This window comes from Drosophila hydei, unplaced genomic scaffold (assembly GCF_003285905.1).
Source record: "Drosophila hydei strain 15085-1641.00,03,60 unplaced genomic scaffold, DhydRS2 tig00008121-arrow-pilon, whole genome shotgun sequence".
Classification (NCBI taxonomy): Eukaryota; Metazoa; Arthropoda; class Insecta; order Diptera; family Drosophilidae; genus Drosophila; species Drosophila hydei.
In genome coordinates, this window is record NW_022045832.1 from 1,291,927 (window position 1) to 1,316,989 (window position 25,063).

The window sequence follows — 25,063 nt, forward strand, 5'->3', positions numbered from 1 at the left end:
CATACCCAGCCACTGCCAGTGCCGCTGACAGTGTCAAAGGCAAGTCAATAAGTAAAAATTTTCAATGGCAAAATGTCGAGGCAGGCAACCAGAAAAAAAAAACACTTAGGCGGCAAAGCGGACAAAAAGTACGAAAAGTTTCGGAGGGGCAGCGGCATGGCAGGCTGTGCATTTAGTTTTCAGCGCTTGACGTTGCCAAATTGCCCCCTCGAACGCTGCTGAAACAAAAAGCTGCAGCATCTAAGTCGGCAAAGAGAGAGAGCGAGGGAGGGGGCGCGCGAGTTGAGACAGCTAGCTTTAGCCAAAAAAGTTGAAGCTTTGATTTTGTGTTCCAGCAGGAGGGCTACAGGCAGATTCAATTTGACAGTTGCAAGAATTCAATTTTCTTGTCATCATGTTGCGGATTAGTTTCGTGCTACTTCAGGCCAACGTGCCAGCGAGACAGAGAGCTGCAAACGACCAAACAGCAGCAGCGCAGTTGGACATCATTTGCAAAGTGCAATTGCAGCAAGTAGACAACAGGCTGCAGACAGCGGACAGCAGACAGCAGATAGTAGACAGGAGACAGCAACTTACCAATGCACACGCACAAATGAGAAAAGTTGCAACTTTCGGAAGCAGCAAAAAAGTTTACCAGCTGCTGCTGCCGCTGCTGCTGCAGTTCGACAGGGGACTACTAGCAGCATGTTCTGTAGAGCGCCAAGGGATATGCGAGTTGGATGTCCTGGACAAATAATAAAGTTTGTGGCCAAGTCATGTGCGTGTAGCATTGAATTTGATGCACGTGGTGGGGCAGATGCAACAGTAGTTACAGAACGAAAGCGTTTGAAAAACTTTTAAGTTCAGCTTAAACAAATTCAGTTACAAGCAAAAGATAGAACAAATGAACGACAATTACAAATAGATAATGTCGAAATAAAGACATTTACGTTTGAATTAATTTATCTTTGATCAACTTTCAATAAGAGAAGAGAGAGAGGGAGATCGATTTCCTACAGAAGCTCTCTATACTCCTCTTCCTCTTCCTCTTCCTCTTCTCTTCCTCTTCCTCTTCCTCTTCCTCTTCCTCTTCCTCTTCCTCTTCCTCTTCCTCTTCCTCTTCCTCTTCCTCTTCCTCTTCCTCTCTTCCTCTTCCTCCTTCCTCTTCCTCTTCTCTGCCTCTTCCTCTTCCTCTTCCTCTTCCTCTTCCTCTTCCTCTTCCTCTTCCTCTTTCCTCTTCCTCTTCCTCTTCCTCTTCGCTCTTCCTCTTCCTCTTCCTCTTCCTCTTCCCTCTCTTCCTCTTCCTCTTCCTCCTTCTCTCTCTCCTCTTCCTCTTCCTCTTCCTCTTCCTCTTCTCGTTCTCTTTCTCTTTCTCTTCTCTTCTCTTTCTCTTTCTCTTTCTCTTCTCTTCTCTTCTCTTCCTTCCTCTTCCTCTTCCTCTTCCTCTTCCTCTTCCTCTTCCTCTTCCTCTTCCTCTTCCTCTTCCTCTTCCTCTTCCTCTTCCTCTTCCTCTTCCTCTTCCTCTCCTCTTCCTCTTCCTCTTCCTCTTCCCTCTTCCTCTTCCTCTTCCTCTTCCTCTTCCTCTTCCTCTTCCTCTTCCTCTTCCTCTTCTCTTCCTCTTCCTCTTCCTCTTCTCTTCCTCTTCCTCTTCCTCTTCCTCTTCCTCTTCCTCTTCCTCTTCCTCTTCCTCTTCCTCTTCCTCTTCTCTTCCTCTTCCTCTTCCTCTCCTCTTCCTCTTCCTCTTCCTCTTCCTCTTCCTCTTCTCTTCCTCTTCCTCTTCCTCTTCCTCTTCCTCTTCCTCTTCCTCTTCCTCTTCCTCCTCTTCCTCTTCCCTTCCTCTTCCTCTTCTCTTCCTCTTCCTCTTCCTCTTCCTCTTCCTCTTCCTCTTCCTCTTCCTCTTCCTCTTCCTCTTCCTCTTCCTCTTCCTCTTCCTCTTCCTCTTCCTCTTCCTCTTCCTCTTCCTCTTCCTCTTCCTCTTCCTCTTCCTCTTCCTCTTCCTCTTCCTCTCTCAGAGGAAGAGGAAGAGGAAGAGGAAGAGGAAGAGGAAGAGGAAGAGGAAGAGGAAGAGGAAGCGGAAGAGGAAGAGGAAGAGGAAGAGGAAGAGGAAGAGGAAGAGGAAGAGGAAGAGGAAGAGGAAGAGGAAGAGGAAGAGGAAGAGGAAGAGGAAGAGGAAGAGGAAGAGGAAGAGGAAGAGGAAGAGGAAGAGGAAGAGGAAGAGGAAGAGGAAGAGGAAGAGGAAGAGGAAGAGGAAGAGGAAGAGGAAGAGGAAGAGGAAGAGGAAGAGGAAGAGGAAGAGGAAGAGGAAGAGGAAGAGGAAGAGGAAGAGGAAGAGGAAGAGGAAGAGGAAGAGGAAGAGGAAGAGGAAGAGGAAGAGGAAGAGGAAGAGGAAGAGGAAGAGGAAGAGGAAGAGGAAGAGGAAGAGGAAGAGGAAGAGGAAGAGGAAGAGGAAGAGGAAGAGGAAGAGGAAGAGGAAGAGGAAGAGGAAGAGGAAGAGGAAGAGGAAGAGGAAGAGGGGAAGAGGAAGAGGAAGAGGAAGAGGAAGAGGAAGAGGAAGAGGAAGAGGAAGAGGAAGAGGAAGAGGAAGAGGAAGAGGAAGAGGAAGAGGAAGAGGAAGAGGAAGAGGAAGAGGAAGAGGAAGAGGAAGAGGAAGAGGAAGAGGAAGAGGAAGAGGAAGAGGAAGAGGAAGAGGAAGAGGAAGAGGAAGAGGAAGAGGAAGAGGAAGAGGAAGAGGAAGAGGAAGAGGAAGAGGAAGAGGAAGAGGAAGAGGAAGAGGAAGAGGAAGAGGAAGAGGAAGAGGAAGAGAAGAGGAAGAGGAAGAGGAAGAGGAAGAGGAAGAGGAAGAGGAAGAGGAAGAGGAAGGGAAGAGGAAGAGGAAGAGGAAGAGGAAGAGGAAGAGGAAGAGGAAGAGGAAGAGGAAGAGGAAGAGGAAGAGGAAGAGGAAGAGGAAGAGGAAGAGGAAGAGGAAGAGGAAGAGGAAGAGGAAGAGGAAGAGGAAGAGGAAGAGGAAGAGGAACTTCTCTTCCTCTTCCTCTTTCCTCTTCCTCTTCCTCTTCCTCTTCCTCTCCTCTTCCTCTTCCTCTTCCTCTTTCCTCTTCCTCTTCCTCTTCCTCTTCCTCTTCCTCTTCCTCTTCCTCTTCTCTCCCTCTTCCTCTTCCTCTTCCTCTTCCTCTTCCTCTTCCTCTTCCTCTTCCTCTTCCTCTTCCTCTTCCTCTTCCTCTTCCTCTTCCTCTTCCTCTTCCTCTTCTCTTCCTCTTCCTCTTCTCTTCCTCTTCCTCTTCATCTTCCTCTTCCTCTTCCTTCCTCTTCCTCTTCCTCTTCCTCTCCTCTTCCTCTTCCTCTTCCTCTTCCTCTTCCTCTTCCTCTTCTCTCCTCTTCCTCTTCCTCTTCCTCTTTCCTCTTCCTCTTCCTCTCCTCTCCTCTTACTCTTCCTCTTCCTCTCTTCCTCTTCCTCTTCCTCTTCCCTCTTCTCTTCCTCTTTCCTCTTCCTCTCCTCTTCCTCTTCCTCTGCCTCTTCTCTTCCTCTTCCTCTTCCTCTTCCTCTTCCTCTTCCTCTTCCTCTTCCTCTTCCTCTTCCTCTTCCTCTTCCTCTTCCTCTTCCTCTTCCTCTTCCTCTTCCTCTTCCTCTTCCTCTTCCTCTTCCTCTTCCTCTTCCTCTTCCTCTTCCTCTTCCTCTTCCTCTTCCTCTTCCTCTTCCTCTTCCTCTTCCTCTTCCTCTTCCTCTTCCTCTTCCTCTTCATTATCAAACTCCTTTGTATTATAAACTTTCTGGCATGTCTTTCACTTGACACGATTATAGTGTGGTCAGCTCTCAGTTGTTGAGCTGGAGCTGTCAGGCAAATGAAATGTATATCAATTAGGCAATTTCTTTGGACATGTCAACGACACTTGCTATCTATGTCTCAGCTGGCTGCACTTTGGGGCAGCCACAAGCTGTCCGCAGCAGTAACAACAAACAATTAAAGAACAACCTAAGCAAAATAGTAATATGACCGAGAGCTTACTTAAGGTAACTTTAATGTTTGGCTCTAATTTGTCACAACTTCTTTGTCAGTCGTTTGGCCCTAAGAGGAAAGGCTGGGAAAAATATGAAATGTCAACTGGAATGACTTATAGACTCCCCAAACTGGCCGAATGCGATCCATCTCCTGCCAACCGGCTAACTGCTTAAATACTTAATATACCAACAACAACAATAAAAATAACAAGAGCAGCAGCAGGAAGGAGCAAAAAACATACAGGATAAACAAGAGACAAAGGCATGACGACGACAAGGCAAAGGTGGTGGAAAACAATTTGCTGCCTACTTCGGTCGGGCCTCAGCTACTGTTCACTGTTTCCTTGGCCAAACCTACGGCGACTCCGCCACCTTCTGCTGCGACTATTGTTGGCGTTGTTGTAGTGACAGTAGCCCGAATTCCGAACCGAAGCCGCTTGATGGATTACAACCAAAAGGCGGCAGCTCCGAGAAGTCAGTGGAAGGTGTGGCCCAGGCGGGCGACAGCAGCTGCACGATTAGGCTTTTGTTTAGCTGCTTGTCAAATTTCTATGGCCACACCCCCAGTCGCCTTAGCCTTAGCTCTGGCTCTGGCTTTGGCTTTAGCTTTTGTGAGTATCTGCGGCAAAGTGATTTGTGCACCCCAAAGGATTGGAAATTCGTTTAATGAAGTGAAGGGTTAAATTTGCCAAAAGGCTGAGCTAAGCCCACAAGCATTGCCAAATGGAAGCAGCTTACGGAGCGCGCACAATAGAGGTGGAGCACAAGCCAACAAATTCAATCAAATATATACACACACTCATGCACACTCACACACTCCCACACACTCGCGCACACTCCTCAATACGTATCGATGAATAGAAAGTTTAAGAGCCATTATTTGGCCAGGATGGCTTTAAACTAAGCCGAACAGCAGCGCTTCCGCCAATTACTCTCGAATGCCTTTCACTGACCTTCACACACGAGTCCCGCTAGAGGTCGCGCCAATTTGACCACCATAAACTGGTGCGGGCCAGCTGACAACATAATCATTTATCATAAAAAATGGCATTTCTCAAGTGGCATATATGATTGCGGCACAACCAAATCCAAAAGAAAAGAAAAGAAAGCCCAGGCCACGCCAAAATCAAGGCCAATTCGCCTCGAAGCCTAGAAGCTGCTAAGAAGCCGCCTGCATTCCCCACTCAATGGGTCATAAATCTGCAGACTGGGCCAGCATTGCGATATGCGAAATGGTAACGGCCACGGCAGTGGCAACGACAACGGCAACGGCAGCGGGAGCGGCAATGGCAACCATTTGTCTAATTTTAATGGGCATGCTAATAGAGCCATTGGCTTGTCGAGCGGTCGCTAGTGGATTGGTCAGCCAACACCTGCCCCTTGCCACCTGCGGCTGCTCGACTGGTCGACTCGTCGGGCTCAGTTTTTGGGGCCGGTCGAGTTTTAATTTATGTGCGGCAAAAACTTTTTGGCTCATTAAATATACCTCAAAATGTTAAATGACTTACGAGCCCCACTAAAGAAGCCGCAACGAGATGTTGCAAACGATTGACTGCCGTCTGGAACGTGCCACTGTCGTGCCGCGGCCAAAAAGCCAACTGCGGCAGTCATTGCATCATCATTTACTGAATTGCCGTTACGTGCGGCATTATCGGCCACAGCCAATCGCATTCGACATCGCAATCTCAGCAGCAGCTCGGGCCAATGTCTGCGATATTGATGAACAGACAAGTTAAGTCCTTTGTTTTGATTTTTAATAAGCTATGCCCGGGTATACACCCACACAAGGTATGTTCAAGAAGTGATCAACTATATGAAATAATAGAAAATGAATCCTCAAAATCTATTTATTTCTGGTTAAGAATTGGCCAAAAACTGCCTTTAGATTTAGAACTGGCCAAAATCTGCCTTTAGATTTAATGTATCAATTAAAGCTGTTTCTTACGCTAGGTATATCTAACTTCATATAAGACGATATATATATATTTATTTTAAATATATTTCATACTCTTGAATCTACCTACATAAGAAATTTTCAGATCAGATAGAGCTAGTTTTTATTTAAAAAAGCTAGCTGCTCGCACCAGACAGGGCATCTGCTAGTCGTGCACTGCTTGCCAGCATACACTCGCTCTAATTTATTTTATTTTGTTTAGACTCATTATTCATTAATGGTGCGCATCTGTAGCATCTGCGAGAGCAACAGCACAGTTCAGTAGTGCAGAATGACAAGTCAAACAGAATTGACTCATTTATTTCCTGCTATCACTTCACCTGACGCTGACTGCCAGGCAATACGCCACAGGTACAATAGTATAATAGCCAGTCAGGCAGCGAGCCCGCGGGGAAAAGGCCCATTCAATCATGACAGCCAACCAAGCCAGCCGACCGATTCGCAACTGGTGACATATTCTCGCATGCAAACTGTGTCATAAATATTTATGAGTGCACCGGAGGCAAAGTAGACTGTTCCGCCTCCCTCCGTACTACTCGCTACATATGCATTTATCATAACAAGCCCAAATTCAAATAAAATCGCTTTTATTTAGAAAACACGAATTGTCCGAAAATGTAGATAAATCCGGCAACTAATGGGGTTAGCTGGCAGCAGCAGAGCGCACACACAGCGCCAAATTTAATTTCAAACACAAACCCAACAACAGGCTGAGCCCCAATCAGAGTTCAGCCCACACCCAGACTCCGCTACGCTTCCGTTGCCTCTAATTGTGTGTGTGCATGTGTGTGGCTAACCAAGCGCAATTGTGTGAGTGCGGCCAAAACTATGATGCTGCCTCTGCCATAGCCGGGTTAGCCGGAACCAACAGAACAAACCCCAACCACTCTCTGGGCCTCTATTGCAACGCCTGGCCAGTTAATGCAGTTGCTGCATGTGCTGCTTTTTACTGCTGATGGCAAAATAGTTGTTGATTTTGAAACAACAACTCAGCAACAACTACAAAAGGCCAACAAAAAAGGAGTGGCAACAAGGGCAGTCAAAGTTTAGCATTTTTTTTTATTACTTTCTTTTCTGACGCTGCGGCGTTGTGCGTTTGCCGCTGATTGTTGTGCTGTAAATTGCATTTGCGGTCAACAAAGTGCAGCAGCATCGGCAACAACAGGCTTCATTTTGTTGTTTTGTTTGCTTGCAATTTTTCGTTGATTTCTGTGTTTCCCATTTTCATTTTCATTTTCATTTTCATTTTCATTTGCTGTTTGTTTCATTTAAATTGCCATTAGATGCGGCTTTGTGCCGACTTCTGCTTACGCTGTCTGTCCGTGTTTGTATACCCATTTGAAAAACCACAGCATTTGGGTTACGATTTCACACACACACACACACAGGCCTGCATACATAAATATCATCACCCACCCACCCACACAACAGCTGGTTAACATTTCCGGCACTCTGTGTCTGGCTGCGCTTAGACATTTTTGTGCTCAATAATTTTCACATTTTTTGCCCAACTCTTGCAGCTTGCACTAAATATTCAACAGTTTTCATTCCATCTATCCTACCGGTTGCTGCTGCTCCCAGCTTTGCGCACTTTGATTTCGTTTTCAGTACACTTTTTTTTTTGTTTTTTTGTTGCTATCGAGGAAATAGTGCTGGCTTGGTTTTTAATTAAAACAACAATGCGCCGCTCCACTCGCAACCATTTTCACCTATCCACTGATCGGCTAACACCCGATATACACACACACACATGCACACTCGAATACAAACAGTATTATTGTATTGCCGGGGCAGCCAGTCAGCCAGGATGTTGTCGTCGTCGTCGTCGTCGTTGCTGTTGTTGCTGTGTTTTACTTTTAACAATTTCATTTCGGTCTCACCCTCTGCCAGTCCCTTGGCTTTGTTCCCGAACGTGTTTTGTGTGAAAAGTGATAAGTGAAATATGCTTTTCAGTTTTCAATTTAGTAGTTCAATGCAATTCCAATTGGATATTGGCAATGGGCAGCGTTCGCCGCCCAAACAGTTGCCCCTGCCCCACTTAGCTGGCAAACTTCTGCTGCCTGTTAAAGGGGAAACATTCGCAAAATGTCGACAGTCAGCAGTCCTTAAATAATGCTTTTATTGCACACACATAGAAATGGAAACAAAACAAAAAGAATCAAGACCCTTTGTGCGATTTGTGTGCACAGAAAAATGCAGCCAGAATTCAAGCAAAAGCTATAGCCTGCCTGCATGGTCTATCATTATGGCACTCAAGAGGGGGGGAGGGGAGGGGATGGGGAACTGAATACGGCGATGCATTGCATCTGCATTTGCATATGTGGGCCATGGCAGCGGTCCAGTTCGCTGAACTCGCCAGTTTTTTGCCCTGCTCAACCACGCCCCCGCCCACGCCCACGCTCACTGCTGCCCCTCCCCTGGGAGCCAATTTAGAATGCTGCATGCGTCGCGACGCGGACACCTCACCAGCACTTGACACTCTTTGTGTAACGACGCCGCCCCACCTGGCAGCCCAATATTTTTAATCCCTTTGACTGCCACACGAATGAGGTGGCAAGTGGGTGTAAAGCAAACATTTGCCAAGTCAACAGTGAAGGCGACTTGCAGCTAAATCGCCATTTTGCACAGTGTCCTCAAGCTAGCTAGACTTGTGTTTGCATTCGATTATCGTAGCTGTCATATAGAATTCTTAAATTGGGTTTCCATAGCTTTGCCGCGCTTGGCTTGGAGTAGGCAATGTTTACTTAAATGTGTTTGGTACATTATTATGAGGCACTGTAACAGATAATCAACAGTGTGCCGTTATAGACATTTGCCTTGGTGCGGCACACTGTGCGCTTCAGGCAGCGACAAGTTGGAGTTGAGCGTAGCGCAAAGGACAGCCAGTTCGAAGGACAGCAACAGGCACAGAAATGCATTCACACACACGCACACACACACATGAACACCAACACACATGCAACGCAAACTTGTGGCAGCACCATTTCAGATGCCACAATGCGAATCATAGAAAATAGACTGTGCCAAATTGGTGCGAGACTAGTGCTTGGGGCAAAGTTCATGAGGCGGGTTGTGTTTGTGGTCGCGGTTCGTGTCTTGTCGTACGTTAACAGTGACACGGCTCATTTGTGTTAATTTGAGTGTGCTGACAACAGCAACGACTAGCTAATGAGTCCCAAAACCATTTTCAACTCAGCAGGCTTGTGATCCCTAAACCAATCCCACAAATCAAGGCAAAAAGTTTTAGCCAAATATAATTTAGGTCAGATAAACAATCTTTAATATATCGTAAAACGCGTACTTTTTAATCCACGGACTAAATTCTCAGTTAGAACTCTAAACACACAATATGACATTTAAGAAACTACTTTTCGTTTGCATGGGTAAGTGTCGGAACAGCTGGATTTCTGTTGGCACGAGTCTGTGGCTCCATTTCATTGATCAATCCGTGTCTCTGGGGCAGGCAACTCGTGCAGCTCGCCAATGGCGGAGACCATTATGCAGACGCTTATGGTGAAGACGAGTCTCTACTGGGAGGTAGACAGTGCAGCACTGCGCACCTGGAACATCGGTAGGCGACCGCACAAACTATGTCTGCGAGTTCTGCGAGAACATGGGCTGCGTTCCGATCACTACTGTCGGCTGGTAATTTAGTCTTGATGATGCCAAATAAAAAGTCGTGTCAGTTTGATGTGTTCTCCTTTTCGGTAGCTGACTGTTCAGGACTTCTACTACTTCGATTACATCATAGCCATGAACGAACACATTTACAAGGAGCTGCTGCTTTGGGCGGATGCCAATCATATTCTGCACACATCACATGTCATAATGCTGGGCGCGTACGGAAAGAATGGCAAGAGCGTGTCGATTATTGATCTGTCGCCGGTATGTTGAGCAAAATGATTCGAGTTGAATTTTACTCTGGGAACATCTCTGTTTCAGGCGCGCAAACTTAAAGCGTTCAGAAATGCGTACTATCAAATCAAAGACTGCTGCAAGGAGCTAATACTGGGTGAACAAGTTAGGATTGTGCGCTATGATGTGCCCAGCACAGATGATGATGATGAAGAGAAGATGTTTCAGCTGAACAATATATCACACGAAGACTTCAGTGAAAGACACTATTCCTTATTTCCCGAATGTCGAAAAGGTACTTCAAAACCGACCCACAGTCTGTGTTCAGTGTGTTCTAAATGTAAGCCCAACTCGAATGGGCAAAAGCTCTGCCACAAGTGCGGGAAAAAATTCTTAGCTCAGCTCTGACCGAAAGTCTTCAATAAACTGAACGACCAGCTGAAGCTCATCCGCGTTGGCAAAGTGTGAAATAATAATGAAATAAACATAAGTGACTTTGATATGTCAGCTATTTACATTTATGCATATTCCATCGATCTATGCCTAATTGGCTCAAAGAGCCGACTATAAAAGCAGCTGTTTGCTGGCCAACAGCTTGGCTAGTCCGAAAGAATACCTTGATGTGTGTGGCCTCGCCTCGCTGAGCGGCAGCTGAGCATGGAACGCAGCTTGTTGCCACACCCATTGGACATCGCCTTGCCAGGCACAGTACTTGGCCCTAGATACGAGGCGCAGGCGAGCGGCAATGGCTCCGTCCTGGACAATGTAAGTTTGGCCCTTGATTTACCTAACACAAAAGAAATGTTTTATTTTTTGTAATGAATTTATAGAGCTATAAAATAAAACTAATTAATTAAAAACTTATTTGGCTATAGCGAGGGTAGCTCGAAGGCATCTGATGTTTATTAAATTGCAACATACTTAATGCAGATCATGCATTGCATCATCCTTCATTATCAAGCTAATTTATCTATGAATTTCCGTTTACAGGTGCTGCCGGATATGGCACACCTGGTCAATCCGTATTGGAGCCGTTTCGCACCAATGGATGCAACAATGAGCAAGATCCTGGGTCTGTTTACTCTGTGCATCCTCATCATCTCGTGCTGTGGCAATGGAGTTGTCGTCTACATCTTTGGCGGCACCAAGTCGCTGCGCACGCCCGCCAATCTGCTCGTCTTGAATCTGGCCTTCTCTGACTTTTGCATGATGGCCTCACAGTCTCCGGTCATGCTGGTGAATTTTTACTATGAGACGTGGATCTTGGGGCCACTGTGGTGCGATATTTATGCGGTCTGTGGCTCAATGTTTGGCTGTGTTTCGATCTGGTCAATGTGCATGATCGCCTTCGATCGTTACAATGTCATTGTCAGGGGCATCAACGGAACGCCCATGACCATCAAGCTGTCCATCATGAAGATCCTGTTCATTTGGCTGATGGCAACGTTTTGGACCATAATGCCCCTGATCGGCTGGAGCGCCTACGTGCCGGAGGGCAATTTAACAGCCTGCAGCATTGACTACATGACCAGACAATGGAATCCGCGTTCCTATCTAATAACCTATTCGATATTCGTCTACTATGTGCCGCTGTTTCTCATATGTTATTCGTACTGGTTTATAATTGCGGTAAGTGTGCGAGGCAGAACACGTTTCCCCTCCTAACGAACAGTCCAATTTGCAGGCCGTGGCCGCCCATGAGAAGGCCATGCGCGAGCAGGCCAAAAAGATGAACGTCAAGTCCTTGCGCAGCTCTGAGGATTGCGACAAGAGCGCTGAGGGCAAATTAGCCAAGGTAAGGCTGAAGTAATTAACTTACATACTGTTTCGAATTTCATTACACACTCAGGTGGCACTGACGACTATTTCGCTGTGGTTCATGGCCTGGACTCCGTACTTGGTCATCTGCTACTTTGGTCTGTTCAAGATCGAGGGTCTGACGCCACTTACCACCATTTGGGGAGCCACCTTTGCCAAAACCAGCGCCGTCTACAATCCAATTGTCTATGGCATAAGGTAAGCTGGCGCGCACTACTCGAGAGAGCATTTTTAATATTTTTATTCACTCACAAAAGCCATCCCAAGTATCGGCTAGTGCTCAAAGAGAAGGTAAATCTATCTTATCTAACTATAGACACTCGCATTATCGCTTATCTTATCTGGTTTTCTTAGTGCCCCCTTTGTGTTTTCGGCAATACAGATGAGCCCAAGCCAGATGCACCTGCTGGAGATACGGAAACCACTTCAGATGCCGAATCAAAGGCCTAGACATATTACCAATAATCAACAAATGTCCGCAATTGCCTACAAAAGGCACAAAATGTAAAAAATAAATCAGTCAATGATACAAAAGTGTAAAAAAAATAAATAAATTATGACTGTTGTAGCTAAACTAATCTTGCGCTAATATTAGCTTGGATGAGTTAAGAAAATATTTTAACTTGTACAAAAATTCATATTTCCTTGACTAGCCATGCCCCAATTGGTGAATAACTTGAATTTCTTGACTCTAAACAGATATGTAGCATGAATCTTTGCACTCGAAATATTCACTCGAAATGGGCATTTTAATTGATTTCCTAAGATAAGTAACTTTATATTTGTAAGGTAAATCTGACTAGCTTCTCGGATAGCGAATCTTGTCAATGCCAAGAAAATTGCGTCACGCGTACATCGAGTTGAAATACGAGCTGAACTCTTGAGTCCCACTCCCACTCCGTCAGTTCCCGTTTGTTTCATCTGCCTTGGCACAAATTTCAGCGACGTTAATGTCGCTATTTGCTTTGACTGCTGCGTCTTTCGTTTAATGATGATAATTACTCAGTTATATTCGCCACACGACCCCGCCCCCTCAGCACTTCCCGCACATTTGGTCTAATGAGCATGTACACACACGCATACGCACACCGAGAACGAGAGGGAGAGAGAGACACATGCATACACACACTCGACAGTCTAATTAGAATACAACAAAGCAAGAAGCAAAGCTAAATTTTTGCCCGTCAGCAATTTGGGCAAAAGTTCATCAGATTCTGCCACCAAGTGCTGATTCTCTGATGCTAATGCTAACGACATATATGTATAGCGCCTTCAGACTGAAGAAGCTTAAGCTATTCGTGTCAAAGTGCGTCAACTGCAGTAAGAGCTGCAGCCAACCAGTAAAGACGGCTGCATTCTGGCCACACATCTGGATTGAGCATTTATTTGTGACAGCTGGCTCTAAATTTCAATTACTTAAAGATAATGTGGCATGTGGCATGTGGCATGAGGCACACTCTCACCAGAACAGCGTGGGACGTGATGCACCCGACTTGGCCCAGTGCTGGCCGGCCAGCTCGCCGACAGAGGCCATGGCCAGGCCCTGAAGTGTGCCCACGCAGTTGTTGTACTCGGCGACCAGCTTGTTGCTTCTTAGCTGGGTTTCGCAGCTTTTCAGGCCCACCTTAATGGTGTCCAAGATGTAGGCGCCATCCTGTTTGGCCTCCACAGTGGGCGGCAGCTTTTGCTCGATGGCTTCACGCACTGTCTGCTCGGCTATGGCGCCACGCTGCAGTGCCAGCTCAATGGATGCGTCCTGGGCGTATGTCAGCACCTGCAGAGACAAATGGGATATTTCCGCTTTCGTTTGAGTCGAATTCGAATCTGATGCGTACCAAGCAAGCCCAAACTGAGATCAGAATCACCGTTGCCGTCGACATTCTCTGTGTGCGTTCAATGAGCAACTGTTCCTAATCTCAGTGTCAGAAGCATCTATTATATCTTATCTGGCTGGGCGTTCAGCTAGATAAAAACAATGTTGTAAAATGGCTTGTAAAGGCGCGTTCATATATCTCTGGCCACGACAGCGCGAGGTCGTTAACAGCTTTAACCCAATTCAGGTTTTATAGGCGCACAGATTTTCTGTTTCTAATATAATTGCTTATCAGCGGGCAACGGAAATGCTAAAAAGTAGCTAATTGCTTATGCATTCAACTGCTAAGCTAGTGTAAACACATATATATCACCTCTATTATCAGGTGAGAAGAACGAACACACACACACACTAGGAACAACTACAGGCGGATGTGAGTCACGGCGGCATTGGTCAGTGGGCGACGAACGTTTAACTGCTGCTCCACAATGGCTAACTTCATTTTGACCAAAAATGCGAACGTGCTGTCAGTTCGCTCTGTCCCGGCCACGCCCACACGTAGCCAACCGAGCTCGACATGTCCGAGACGCAGCAAGAAAAAAACAAGAAGCTGTTGCCTGCTTTTTGGGGCGCAACTTTTGCATACAAATCCGCAAGCCCAACACAAATTTACATACATGCGCTTATGGACCAGCTCCCGGTGCACCACGCCGTCATGTTTTTTATTTATTTGTTGTTTTCTTTTTTTCCCTTGTTTGGCTAACCAATTTTAGCATATATTTGGCAGAAGGCTGCTCAGCTGCGGCCTGCTTTCATTTTGTCCACTGTTTTTTAAGCACTTGAAATGCCGCAACTTTTGCATTACCAGCAAAGCGTCGTGGGGCGGGGCTTGGCGGAACTGGGCGTGGCTGGTGGCTGCTTGTACCGCAAAACTTAGCAAGGCTCACAGCCATGCCACAGTCGTACACACACGCACACACACTCTGACATATTTGTTGTAATGACACAAACAACAAAACTCGAGTTTCAATCTTGGGGCAAATATTTCAATTAAGTGACAAAACTTTGCACTCGCCTTGATCCTTGTAATTCGCCTTGTCATTGTTGTGTATATCTGAGTGTGTGTGTGTGTGTGGGTGTGTGTAGCAAGCGCTACGCTGACATGGCCAACGGCTGTTTCAAAATTTACATTTAATTACATATTTGAATTTGAATTTGAATTTGAATGTGCTTTACCGCATTTGGAACGCCAACGAGGCGTATGCGTCATTTGGCTCAATCTGCCATGGGCCGAGAGCTTTTGGTCATTTGCGGCAAATCTTTGGCTCGTTAAGCCAAACCATTTAATCCCCTTTAATGCCAACAGTCCTTGGACCCGAAATTCATGTGCCAGCAGCAACAATGCGAAACTAGCTAGGTATTGAGTCAGGACATAACTAGGACAATGATAAGTGAAGCTGCATTGGCCACATAAATCAACATTGGTTCTTCAACGGTCAGTCGATGGGCCACTTTGGCTGGGTAAGCGCTCAAAGCCATGCACTGAGTGGACACATTTTGAAGAGTAGGACATAGAACTAGGGCAAAATTGAGCTGCCCATTTTCAGAATGTTCACGCAAAGAGCAAAAAAGCCGAAGGGCTGGGGGCGTTAGGGGCGGCACACTGGAGAAATGCCGCAAAAGCGAGCAAATAAAGTGAAGGAATTCAAATATTTGGCCAAAATGCGTCAAGTTTTTACTTGGCCCGCTCGAGGACAGTTGTGAACTGAGCTGCACGACATTAGCCCCTCAAATAGCTCCCCTGCACAGGGGAAGCAGAAGGAGCGAAATATTTGCACCCAAATCCCCCTCGAATCGCACGACTTGAACTCTGCTAAATTTCGTAATAGCAACAAATTTAATAAAGTACAGCTATGCAAAACGCTTGAGCGACTGAGGCAGCGGGGCCAAGGACACAACTTGAAGCTTAGGTGCTTTCAAAAGGTTTATTTAAAGTATATCGAATCTATGCTGGTGTATTGCAGTTAAAGTATGTTTTTCGGGTATCCAATGGAGTCGTCTTAGAGCTGAGCTGCGCCTGCTGCTGGTGCTGGGGCTGGGGCTGCTGTGGTGGCAGCCAGACGTGCCTGCCACTCGTCATCGATGAGCTTCAGATCGTTTTTGGCTGTGGTCAGGGCTGGCTTGACGCAACGGATTTGCAGCCAGGGCATCGTGGCGGTGTTGCAGTTGGCAAAGGCCAACTCGGCATTGGACAGCACGTTGAGAACGCGTTCGGCCAGGTCAGCTGGGAAGTTGGGCTGGCTGAGCAGACGATCTGCCTCCTTTTGCAGCACTATGGACTGGAAGAAGGAAGAGACGGAGAAGCCACCGAAGGGCGCTGCCGCTGGTGGTGCCGCAGCAGCAGGTCCGGTAGGAACTCCAGCGCCAACTGCACCCGCAGCAGGCGCGGCGCCACCGAAAACTCCATTCAGATACGGATTAAATGCAGCTGCAAAAGGATTGCCGCCCGCAAAAGGACCGAAGGCCTACAATAAAGTCATCAATTAGCTGCATGCCAAGAGGGTAGCTCCACAATATAGATTTACCTGTGCATTAATGCAGGCGATGCTGGCAACGAGTAAAAGAATTGCGAATTTCATTTTGAGGCGATTCGATTCGTTTTGTTCTGAGTTGAGCTCAGTCGTAGTAGTTTCAGAGAGACTAATATCTGGTCAGGCATCGGAATGGGCTTATATACACATAGTTAGCCTGCAATTCAGTTCGCTTATCTTGGCTCTGGCAATTGAACTGATTTACATGCTCTAATGTTTGTTTATCAAATGTAGTAGCGTAATCCCCACTTCCAGGGGTTATCTATTAAGATAATAGCGAAAGCCGAGCAGCTCGCAAAAACTGTCGAGTCACCAAATGACGTCAGCTTGACTTGACTTGACACTTCTTTTCACAGTTTTTCTATTATTATTTTACTTAAAATTGTCTTTTTTCCGATCTCGTTCAAAATGATTGAAATATTGCGCGCTAAAATTTTAATTAAATATGAAATTTTTATTTATTCGTGTGCAAAATTTGAGATCTTCAAGTTTCAAAAGCTTTGGAAATGATTCATAATTTTTATTACTTACAACTTTTGCAGAAAGTTAAACAACAATAAGAAATGAGTATTTGAAGTAAACAAATTAATTAAAAATTGCGCAAATATTTGCATCATTTTGAGCAACAAAATAATTTATATGTATATACATACATCTAAAGAACATATGTAACAATCGCTACAAATCTACAAAACGTGAAAAAATATAATTTAATTGAAAGAAAATGCAGTGTTTATTTTATTATTTAGCGCTTTTTAAGTTGTTTTTGTTTTTGCTTTTTTTTTGATATCTTTACGAACTTAGCACTAAACAGAATATTTATATATCTTTGCATGTGGAATGTATGCATATACTGATAAAAAAAAGTAAACAGTAAACACAAATTATAGATTAAAAATAGATTTTTAATGATACAATTTCATTCGCTGCTAACTTAACATTTGCTTAGACAAATTTTATGTCAAATAACAGCCTTCATTGCAGCAACTTGTCGTTATATTATGATAAGCTTGCCACATATTTGAATTTAGCAGCAGTTTACTAAGCCTTTGGCAAAAATGCACAACTGTATAAAATATATATTTAAAAATTGTACTGAGACTCAAACGCGAAATACACAAAAAGTAAGTGTGTTACTTTTGATTAACTAAACACATAACTACAAAATATATAATTTATTTTCGTATTCATTATATGCTACTCTGCCCGCGTCATTTTTCAAATTAAATATCGATCGATTTTACCTCATAAACGTATGTTAAGCTCATAGGACAATGTTAGTTAACATATGTGCATTATGTTAACGCAAAGTGAGTAGCTAATGAAAAGTATCGGTATCGATGTTTATGGCATCACTAAAATTTTTGTACACAGCAAAAAATCGATTTAGTTCGACGAGGAAAAACGACCCCCGCGTCCAACACACCAGCCCCAAGGCAGAGGGAGATTAGTAGTAGTAACGACAGTCCTTCAAACATTACGCAGCCAATCGTCGGGCTATACTCCAAGGTTTAGCCAGCAGAGAGTAAAAGAAAAAGAAGTGTGAAGATAGCACAGAACGTGCAGCGCAAACGAAACAAGTGAAAGTGCAAAATTATAACATAAATCTATGCGACTGGCGTTTTCAACAATTTCTTCCAGCCAGTAACAACCTCAGTCGACGTCAGCCCCAGTAGCACCCAGCATCGAGAACGGAGCGTTTCCACCCCCAACAAAAAAAAAAGAGTGCACGCCGCGTAAGTCGTCCAAACGTTAAAAATAGATTCGTATCGTAGTTGGGCAGAGAAATCAAATTCACTTTTTTTTTATCATTTACTGATAGTTTGTGGGTTATTAAATAAATTGAAGCATTAACAGGCAAGTCAACTAACTCAAACCCGTTCACAGCAACCGCGTCGTTGACATCAAGCCACAGAGAGCACCAACAACAGCAGCAACAGCAACACGATGGCTTTCGCTGGATTGAAGAAACAGATCAACAAAGCCAATCAGTATGTGACGGAGAAAATGGGCGGTGCGGAGGGCACCAAGCTGGATTTGGACTTTATGGATATGGAGCGTAAGACGGATGTGACCGTGGAGCTAGTGGAGGAACTGCAGCTGAAGACCAAGGAGTTCCTACAGCCAAATCCAACGGCACGCGCCAAAATGGCCGCCGTCAAAGGCATCTCGAAGCTGTCGGGACAAGCTAAATCCAATACGTATCCACAGCCTGAAGGTCTGTTGGCTGAATGCATGTTGACTTATGGTAAGAAGCTCGGCGAGGACAACAGCGTGTTCGCGCAGGCGCTCGTCGAATTCGGCGAAGCGCTAAAACAAATGGCCGACGTCAAGTATTCGCTGGACGACAACATCAAGCAGAACTTTTTGGAGCCCCTGCATCATATGCAGACCAAAGACCTAAAGGAGGTCATGCACCATCGAAAGAAGCTGCAGGGCCGGCGTCTCGACTTTGACTGTAAGCGTCGTCGGCAGGCCAAAGATGATGAAATTCGTGGTGCTGAGGACAAGTTTGCCGAGTCATTGCAATTGGCACAAGTAGGCATGTTCAATTTGTTGGAAAACGATACCGAACATGTCTCCCAACTCGTGACCTTCGCTGAAGCACTTTACGATTTTCACTCTCAATGCGCCGATGTGCTGCGTGGCCTGCAGGAAACGCTACAGGAAAAACGTGCCGAGGCAGAGAGCCGGCCACGCAATGAATTTGTGCCCAAGACGCTGCTCGATCTGAACTTGGACGGCGGTGGCGGCGGCCTCAATGATGACGGCACGCCGTCCCACATTAGCTCGAGCGCCTCGCCGTTGCCCTCGCCGATGCGCTCGCCCGCCAAGTCAATGGCCGCCACACCACATCGCCAGCAGCAGCCATGCTGCCAGGCCCTCTACGACTTTGACCCCGAAAACCCAGGTGAACTGGGCTTCAAGGAGAACGACATCATAACGCTACTCAATCGCGTCGACGACAATTGGTACGAAGGCGCCGTCAATGGCCGAACCGGCTACTTCCCCCAGTCCTATGTGCAGGTGCAGGTCCCCCTGCCCAATTAGATTGCCTGTATTGACCATAAATAAACTGAATGTTGGTTTCGCAGCTTGGCACATAGTATAAATGCAAAAAAGAAAACATACAAATGTAGACGGTTATACGCGAATTAATATGGTTTAGAGTTATGATAACGGCTTAGCTAGCACAGCACATTCACGAGGCCATAAAAACATCTATTGAAACGGCGCAAATGCGAAACAAAAAACGAAAAACAAATACAAAAATACAAAAGAAAAGAAAAAACGACAGCAAACTAAATTAAAATGCGAAATTTTACCAGTTGGCAAAACAATAACTACAAATTATTAATTACAATTAAATTAAAGTATGTAATTGTGTATGTACTACTAACTAAATTTTCAAATGTTACAAAATTAATAAGAACTTTCCATGCGTTAGCAATTTAAGAATGTCAGCAATTGCTCTACTTTGAATTACATTTCTTATGCTATATGAACAGCAAAACACAATATGCGATATATACATACATATATTGAGAGGAAACATGTCAATCCAACATATTAATTAGCTAGATATCCATACTACATACTTACACAAATATGTTTGCGAGTCTTTTGCTTTCTCACTTACTTGATTGTTGTAATTTCTAATTTGTAATTTCCATTGCGCTCTCTATCCAAATTCTATATAGCATACCTAATTCTACCTACCTAAAACATATATATATATATATATATACATGCATATATGTATACCTACTATATACCTATATATATTTATTGTATACCCCTAACTGATATTTGTGCGAAAACAATACTCCCTACACTCTATCCCCTAAGGCGGCACATAAACTGTCTTGATGTTCGTTGTAAAATTTCAAGAACTTTTGTCAAATTCAAGGATGTAATACGATAACAAATATTGAAGTCCTCAAATGTTTGCTCCTTTTTATGTGTGTTGTTTTTTGTTATTTATATACATAACTATTACATAAAACAAAAAAGTATATATATATATATATAAATATATATATATATAGATATATTTATTAAGCATATTATCTACATGTATATTTATTATTATGTATTTATTATAACTTATACTGAGCAGCAGCGTTAATACGACAAATATTATATTTATAATAACAACAGCAATGTAATGAACAACGTAACAGAATCCTCCTAAGCAAAACCGGCATATAACTAGTTAAAATTTGAAAATAATTATTAATATTAATACGTTGATAATAACTGTTAACATAAGCGACAACTCAAAAACCAGTCAAGTCAAGTCGAAGCATAGCAAAACGAAAACAATTACTAACCAAAAAGCAAAATGAGTTTACTAACAATAAATGCCTAGAAGAATATGTATCTGTATCTCTATCTGTATCCGTATTTGTATCTGTATCCAAAAGCAGATGAGTCAAGCCCCATATAGATGGCATACATAGAATGGTGCATACCAAGCGATATACATGCAAGCACGAATGTATATAAGCAGCCGTATACACGATTATATATTTACTGATAATAAATTAGTTAATGAGCAACAGAAAAATTAAATTTACGAACGCGAATAGAAAACTGGCGACATTTGCCAAACATTTCCAGGCGGCAGCCCCATTTCGAGATTTTGGCTCAACCGACCGAGGCAGAGGCAGAGGCAGATGCGAATGTTTTATTGACGCACTGATGGAAGGCAAGAGTAAAACAATAATAATTGTAATTATGCATTTGTGAGGTGGAAAAGAAATTAAAAATAATATATATATACATAACTACTTACATACAAATAATACAACAGACAAACTATATAAGAATAACGCTAAAAACTGAAACCTAATTTATGCAAAACATAAAAAAAAAATTCCAAAAAAAAACATTAATTGAATACATTTAATTTTCAATGTGTCTTTCGTTCAAAATCATAAAAAAAAAACAAAAGAAAAACCAAATTTGTGTTTTGTTATTTGCACGTTGACCTTAAAGCGAGCATTGCAACCATTCCACACCATGCCATTCCGCCCCTTTGTCATCCAGTTTAGCCTTGGCCCAGCCCCGAGGTCTTAATACGAATGTTGCGTAACATTGACTCGGATGCTGCACAGGGATGAGACCCGACACGACGACGTCGACGTTGACGGCGCCACAGAAAAAACGCATTGAAATATTCGATTTTCCACACAGAACACAATGGGACAGCCGACGTATCCAAATCCGAAACCAACCCAACCCTAAAAGAGTAAGGCGACCCAGTTGGAATGACATTGAAACGTGACGCAACACCCCCTGCGCATATCATCATCCATTGAGGTCATGATGCCACCCCTGACAACGAATTCCTCAGTGTGAACGAGTTCCTCTAGACTGGGGTTGCGCTGCCTCCCATGCTGACTACCCAAACATAGAGTAATGTGTCCTACACAGTTCGGAAACAAATGCGAAAATTCAATTATTATTTATAACTTTACTATTTTTTAGCAAACCTTTTTTCCGTTTGTAATAATAAACAGCTTAAAACTAAAATAAAAATTATTTTAAAAAATAAAAATAATTTTAGTATTCTAAACAGTTTTAACTAACTAGTTGATTAATCTATTTGTTTCTTGGTATTTTATTTTTTTTTTTAACTTTAAATCAACTAACATTCAATCTCAATGAAATTCCAAAATAAAAAAATTAAAATTGTAGTATTAAATAATTATTAATATAGTTCAAATAATCATATGTTAAAATTTCAAAAAATGTTTTTTAAAATCTTGTGCAAGTGCAACTTTTAACGATTAAAAGCTGAGATAATTTTGAAATCAAATACATATTTATTTATTTTTTTATTATTATTATTTTTTATTTAAGCATCAAAGGCATGTTTCTATACCTTTGTAATGATTTTAGAGATTTGTGTGATATCATATGTAATAAGTAGCGGAACCTCTCATATGTATTAGAATCTGTGTATGTGTACATCATCATCATCAACTGTCGTGCCAATGTAATTCTTATTATAGAAACGTGTTTCTCAATTTTAAGGCAATTCATAGATTCATATGGCGTATCTTGAGCCACTCTTAAATATAGTTGAATCACAAAATAGCAAAATTTTAAAACCAAATAAAGTAAACTCTCCACACAGGTGTAATTAAGTAATGTAATTTTTCTATTGTTCCTTCAATCTTTTCGAATGACTAATAAAAAACTATATTTTATACAAAAATCAGGGCAATTAGCCGGCGATATTTCAATGCTTATCAGTTTAGCAGTACGTCTAGGCCCAAATGACTAATGATTGTAAAAGACTTTGATATGAGCATGTGCCAAGGTCTTATCAGTACATTAAGTTGCATTTTATTTTCAATCTGATAAGAGAAAATACAAAACCGAAAAAGTGCTTAGAACAGTTGAAGACTAATTGATCGTATCAGCTGGGCGACTAGATACGCTGCAAGCCGATGCTCTATAGAGCGGCTAGTTACACTACGAAATACTGTTCGTACTGCGTGAGCCGCCGACGTTTGGGCCTTTGCAACGCCTCGTGCCCCAGGGTCAGGCATGCGGGTTCCTGCTTGAAAACGCCCTGATCTTGCAGCACTGCGTGCGGAGCACAACGCCAAGGGTCCTCTGTATCCACCTGCCACTTGAAGAGCTTCTGGCGCAACTGCTTCAAGGTGGCGCTATATTTGGCCTTATCCACAAGATTGAAGCGCTCCAAAGCATCCGCCTTGATGTCATACAGCTCCCACTCGGGTCGCTGGTAATACTGCTGCAGAGTGCGATACCAAGGCAATGCCTGTTTGTTGATGGTGGCATTAAGGATCTGCTGGAACGTGGGCGACGTATAGAAGTCCTGATCAATGGGAAAATCTGCCCAGTAGTTCAGATTGTGTATGAGCTTATAACGGCGGTTGCGCACCATGCGCATGGGATAAGCCATGGTCACCTCATGGTAACTCTGGCTACCAAAGACTGCGTCGGTCTCCACAGGCTCGGGCTCCTTATGCAGCACAGGCAACAGCGATTGGCCGCTGAAGCGTGTTCCGTTCGGCGGCGACAGCTGGAGAGCATCCAGAACACTGGGATAAATGTCAAGGAGACTGGCCATAGCAGCGCTCGTCTCATGACGCCGAGCGTCAGGCTGTGTCGAGCTGAGAATCAGCGGGGATCGAATACCACGCTCATACAGGTTTGTGCGGCCACCGGGAAAAGGTGGACCATTGTCCGAGGTGTATATAACGAGCGTATCTTCAGCTAATCCCGATGCCTTCAGCTCCCGCAGCAGCAATCCGACTCCCTGATCCAATCGCGAGATGGTCATGTATTGGGCGGCCAGCTCTTGTCGCACCACATCCGTGTCTGGTAGCCACGCTGGCACCTGCAAGTTGCTCCAGTCATAGTAGATGGGCTTCCAGTCCGGTATCGTGCCCATGCCCTCCTCTCCGCTGCCCCAGCGCTCGCAAAACTCGCCGTATTGCGGTGTGATGTGTCCACAACGATGCGGATCATGAAAACCCACCAACAGAAAGAAGGGTCTGGCCTCGCGCTTGGCTTGTGCAAGAAACTCGCGGGCGTACTCCTTGATTTTGGTAATGTTGCGACCAATTTGGTTTATCGAATGCTGCTCCTCCGTCTGCTCGAAGTCAAAGCGAAAGTTGGCGGCGGCACCCACATGCTTCTTGCCAATTATGCCGCTCAATATGCGGCCATTGCTCTGCTCCCGCAGCACGTTGGGCAACGAGCTCACCCCTGGCAGCACATTGAAGTTGTGCACGCCCTGATGCAGCCCATACATGCCACTGGCATGACTCGCCTGTCCGGTCAGCAATTGAGCACGGCTCGGACTGCAGCTGCTCACGGAGGTGAATGCGTTGTTGAACAGCAATCCGTTGCTTGCCAACGCATCCAAATTTGGTGTCTGGCAGTACTTGTTCAGATAGGCGCCCATCTCAAAGCCAGCGTCATCGGCCAGGAGCAGCAGCACATTTTGTGGCTTTTCTGAACAGCTAACGCTGCCCAGCAGCCACAATAGCAACGTAGCAAGTTGAAGCCGCAACATCATTGCGACTAATTCAGCTCTGGACACGCACAATCTGTCGACACACTCAGCCAGAGTTCAACTGATCCGCCAACATTTCACTCTATGGCATATGAAGCGAGTCGACGCTCTCATCTTGCTTTCTTTCTCCCGGCACACTCATTCAATTCCCATTCCGAATCCAGTTTTAATCTCTTTCCCAGCAAGAGCTCAGCGTGTGCGCTCTTGCACAATAGCCAAACCTGGGTATACAATGTACACATTGCAAACAAAGACAAATCTAGATATGCATACATATACATACTGTGTGCATGAGCTAGTATTTGTGGACTTTTGTACATTCACTTTGGCCGGCTTTCGTTCGGGGCGGCTGGGTCTATCGGTTGATTATATCTTCATATACCCAAACTAAGCTGACTTTTGTATGTAGCTAAAGTTAAAGTCAATTAGAAGCTGATTTATAAATAGTCAATTTTTGTACACATAATATAATCCATAGAAAACGAAAGCAAATAAATATATATTAATTAACATTTTATACCCGTTCACTAACTAAGAAGGGTATATTCATACTGTGGCCTTCCCATTGAGTCAGCTTAGCATAAAAAGTTGCCAGAAACCGTAGAGCTCTGCTCTCGAAAGAGTAGATTGAGAACGCATGACTGAAGAAGTGTAATTAGCATTGAATTGTTTCATTTCGTTTTGTGCGCATTCTCACGTTTGAGCTTTATAAATCATATGCAATCTTCCCTCAGTTGCTCACTTTCTTATTTTCTTTAGTTTTTAATATAATTCATTGAGGATTCGATGTAAATCTGTGTCTATTGATACTTTAAGCTTGTGACGATTTTTGACTTGTCCAATTTTATTAAAGTGTTTACCGTTACATATGTATTTATTATGTAAGTTCAAGAGTTCACATAAAAGGTTCTGTCATTGTTGGCGTAATAGAAAAAGCATTTGACACATTGTAAACAAAAGCTCGCCAAACAAATGCTTAGCAACACTGAGCAACATG

At 44.0% G+C, this 25,063-nt stretch overlaps 6 protein-coding genes across 8 annotated transcripts; 3 read left to right on the forward strand and 3 right to left on the reverse strand.

Moving 5' to 3' along the window:
* Nucleotides 1–9,112: 9,112 nt before the first annotated feature.
* LOC111604221 (low molecular weight phosphotyrosine protein phosphatase 1) lies at nt 9,113–10,193 on the forward strand. The gene is made up of 4 exons (XM_023322191.2): nt 9,113–9,310; nt 9,391–9,572; nt 9,639–9,812; nt 9,870–10,193. Exons 1-4 carry the CDS (start codon nt 9,277–9,279, stop codon nt 10,188–10,190), a joined length of 711 nt encoding a protein of 236 aa, XP_023177959.1. The 5' UTR covers nt 9,113–9,276; the 3' UTR covers nt 10,191–10,193.
* Nucleotides 10,194–10,421: 228 nt separating this feature from the next.
* Nucleotides 10,422–12,116, forward strand: LOC111604220 (opsin Rh2). The gene is made up of 6 exons (XM_023322189.2): nt 10,422–10,547; nt 10,773–11,411; nt 11,467–11,577; nt 11,632–11,798; nt 11,858–11,891; nt 11,955–12,116. The coding sequence occupies exons 1-6, from the start codon at nt 10,440–10,442 to the stop codon at nt 12,048–12,050; spliced, it is 1,155 nt and encodes a 384-aa protein (XP_023177957.2). The 5' UTR covers nt 10,422–10,439; the 3' UTR covers nt 12,051–12,116.
* An 828-nt stretch (nt 12,117–12,944) lies between these two features.
* On the reverse strand, nt 12,945–13,527 carry LOC111604243. The gene is made up of 2 exons (XM_023322227.2): nt 13,436–13,527; nt 12,945–13,374 (listed from the first exon to the last, which is right to left on the reverse strand). The coding sequence occupies exons 1-2, from the start codon at nt 13,478–13,480 to the stop codon at nt 13,060–13,062; spliced, it is 360 nt and encodes a 119-aa protein (XP_023177995.2). The 5' UTR covers nt 13,481–13,527; the 3' UTR covers nt 12,945–13,059.
* A 1,852-nt stretch (nt 13,528–15,379) lies between these two features.
* LOC111604232 lies at nt 15,380–16,113 on the reverse strand. Its single transcript, XM_023322209.2, has 2 exons — nt 15,999–16,113; nt 15,380–15,938 (listed from the first exon to the last, which is right to left on the reverse strand). Exons 1-2 carry the CDS (start codon nt 16,050–16,052, stop codon nt 15,474–15,476), a joined length of 519 nt encoding a protein of 172 aa, XP_023177977.2. The 5' UTR covers nt 16,053–16,113; the 3' UTR covers nt 15,380–15,473.
* Nucleotides 16,114–17,299: 1,186 nt separating this feature from the next.
* Nucleotides 17,300–19,404, forward strand: LOC111604206 (endophilin-A). Of its 3 annotated transcripts, none has more exons than XM_023322165.2 (3): nt 17,300–17,314; nt 17,379–17,740; nt 17,892–19,404. In XM_023322165.2, the coding sequence occupies exon 3, from the start codon at nt 17,952–17,954 to the stop codon at nt 19,053–19,055; it is 1,104 nt and encodes a 367-aa protein (XP_023177933.1). In that variant the 5' UTR covers nt 17,300–17,314; nt 17,379–17,740; nt 17,892–17,951; the 3' UTR covers nt 19,056–19,404. The 3 variants fall into 3 exon arrangements, with proteins under 3 accessions (XP_023177933.1, XP_023177935.1, XP_023177934.1); XM_023322167.2 differs by lacking the exon at nt 17,300–17,314 and having other exon boundaries at nt 17,348–17,584; nt 17,646–17,740; XM_023322166.2 differs by lacking the exon at nt 17,300–17,314 and having other exon boundaries at nt 17,349–17,590; nt 17,646–17,740.
* Nucleotides 19,405–22,250: 2,846 nt separating this feature from the next.
* LOC111604223 (N-sulphoglucosamine sulphohydrolase) lies at nt 22,251–24,548 on the reverse strand. The gene is made up of 2 exons (XM_023322193.2): nt 24,350–24,548; nt 22,251–24,287 (listed from the first exon to the last, which is right to left on the reverse strand). The coding sequence occupies exon 2, from the start codon at nt 24,067–24,069 to the stop codon at nt 22,486–22,488; it is 1,584 nt and encodes a 527-aa protein (XP_023177961.2). The 5' UTR covers nt 24,070–24,287; nt 24,350–24,548; the 3' UTR covers nt 22,251–22,485.
* Between the last annotated feature and the right edge of the window lie 515 nt (nt 24,549–25,063).

What these genes read in the sequence shown, in the direction of transcription:
- LOC111604221 (XM_023322191.2), top strand. Translation starts at nt 9,277, where the DNA reads ATGACATTTAAGAAACTACTTTTCGTTTGCATGG. An exon ending in ACTACTTTTCGTTTGCATGG is followed by an intron (nt 9,311 to 9,390) that starts GTAAGTGTCGGA and finishes TCTCTGGGGCAG; the next exon opens with GCAACTCGTGCAGCTCGCCA. An exon ending in CGATTATTGATCTGTCGCCG is followed by an intron (nt 9,813 to 9,869) that starts GTATGTTGAGCA and finishes TCTCTGTTTCAG; the next exon opens with GCGCGCAAACTTAAAGCGTT.
- LOC111604220 (XM_023322189.2), top strand. Translation starts at nt 10,440, where the DNA reads ATGGAACGCAGCTTGTTGCCACACCCATTGGACATCGCCTTGCCAGGC. An exon ending in CGTACTGGTTTATAATTGCG is followed by an intron (nt 11,412 to 11,466) that starts GTAAGTGTGCGA and finishes TCCAATTTGCAG; the next exon opens with GCCGTGGCCGCCCATGAGAA. An exon ending in CCAATTGTCTATGGCATAAG is followed by an intron (nt 11,799 to 11,857) that starts GTAAGCTGGCGC and finishes CACTCACAAAAG; the next exon opens with CCATCCCAAGTATCGGCTAG.
- LOC111604243 (XM_023322227.2), bottom strand. Translation starts at nt 13,480, where the DNA reads ATGTCGACGGCAACGGTGATTCTGATCTCAGTTTGGGCTTGCTTG. An exon ending in TCTCAGTTTGGGCTTGCTTG is followed by an intron (nt 13,375 to 13,435) that starts GTACGCATCAGA and finishes TTGTCTCTGCAG; the next exon opens with GTGCTGACATACGCCCAGGA.
- LOC111604232 (XM_023322209.2), bottom strand. Translation starts at nt 16,052, where the DNA reads ATGAAATTCGCAATTCTTTTACTCGTTGCCAGCATCGCCTGCATTAAT. An exon ending in TCGCCTGCATTAATGCACAG is followed by an intron (nt 15,939 to 15,998) that starts GTAAATCTATAT and finishes ACTTTATTGTAG; the next exon opens with GCCTTCGGTCCTTTTGCGGG.
- LOC111604206 (XM_023322165.2), top strand. Translation starts at nt 17,952, where the DNA reads ATGGCTTTCGCTGGATTGAAGAAACAGATCAACAAAGCCAATCAGTAT.
- LOC111604223 (XM_023322193.2), bottom strand. Translation starts at nt 24,069, where the DNA reads ATGATGTTGCGGCTTCAACTTGCTACGTTGCTATTGTGGCTGCTGGGC.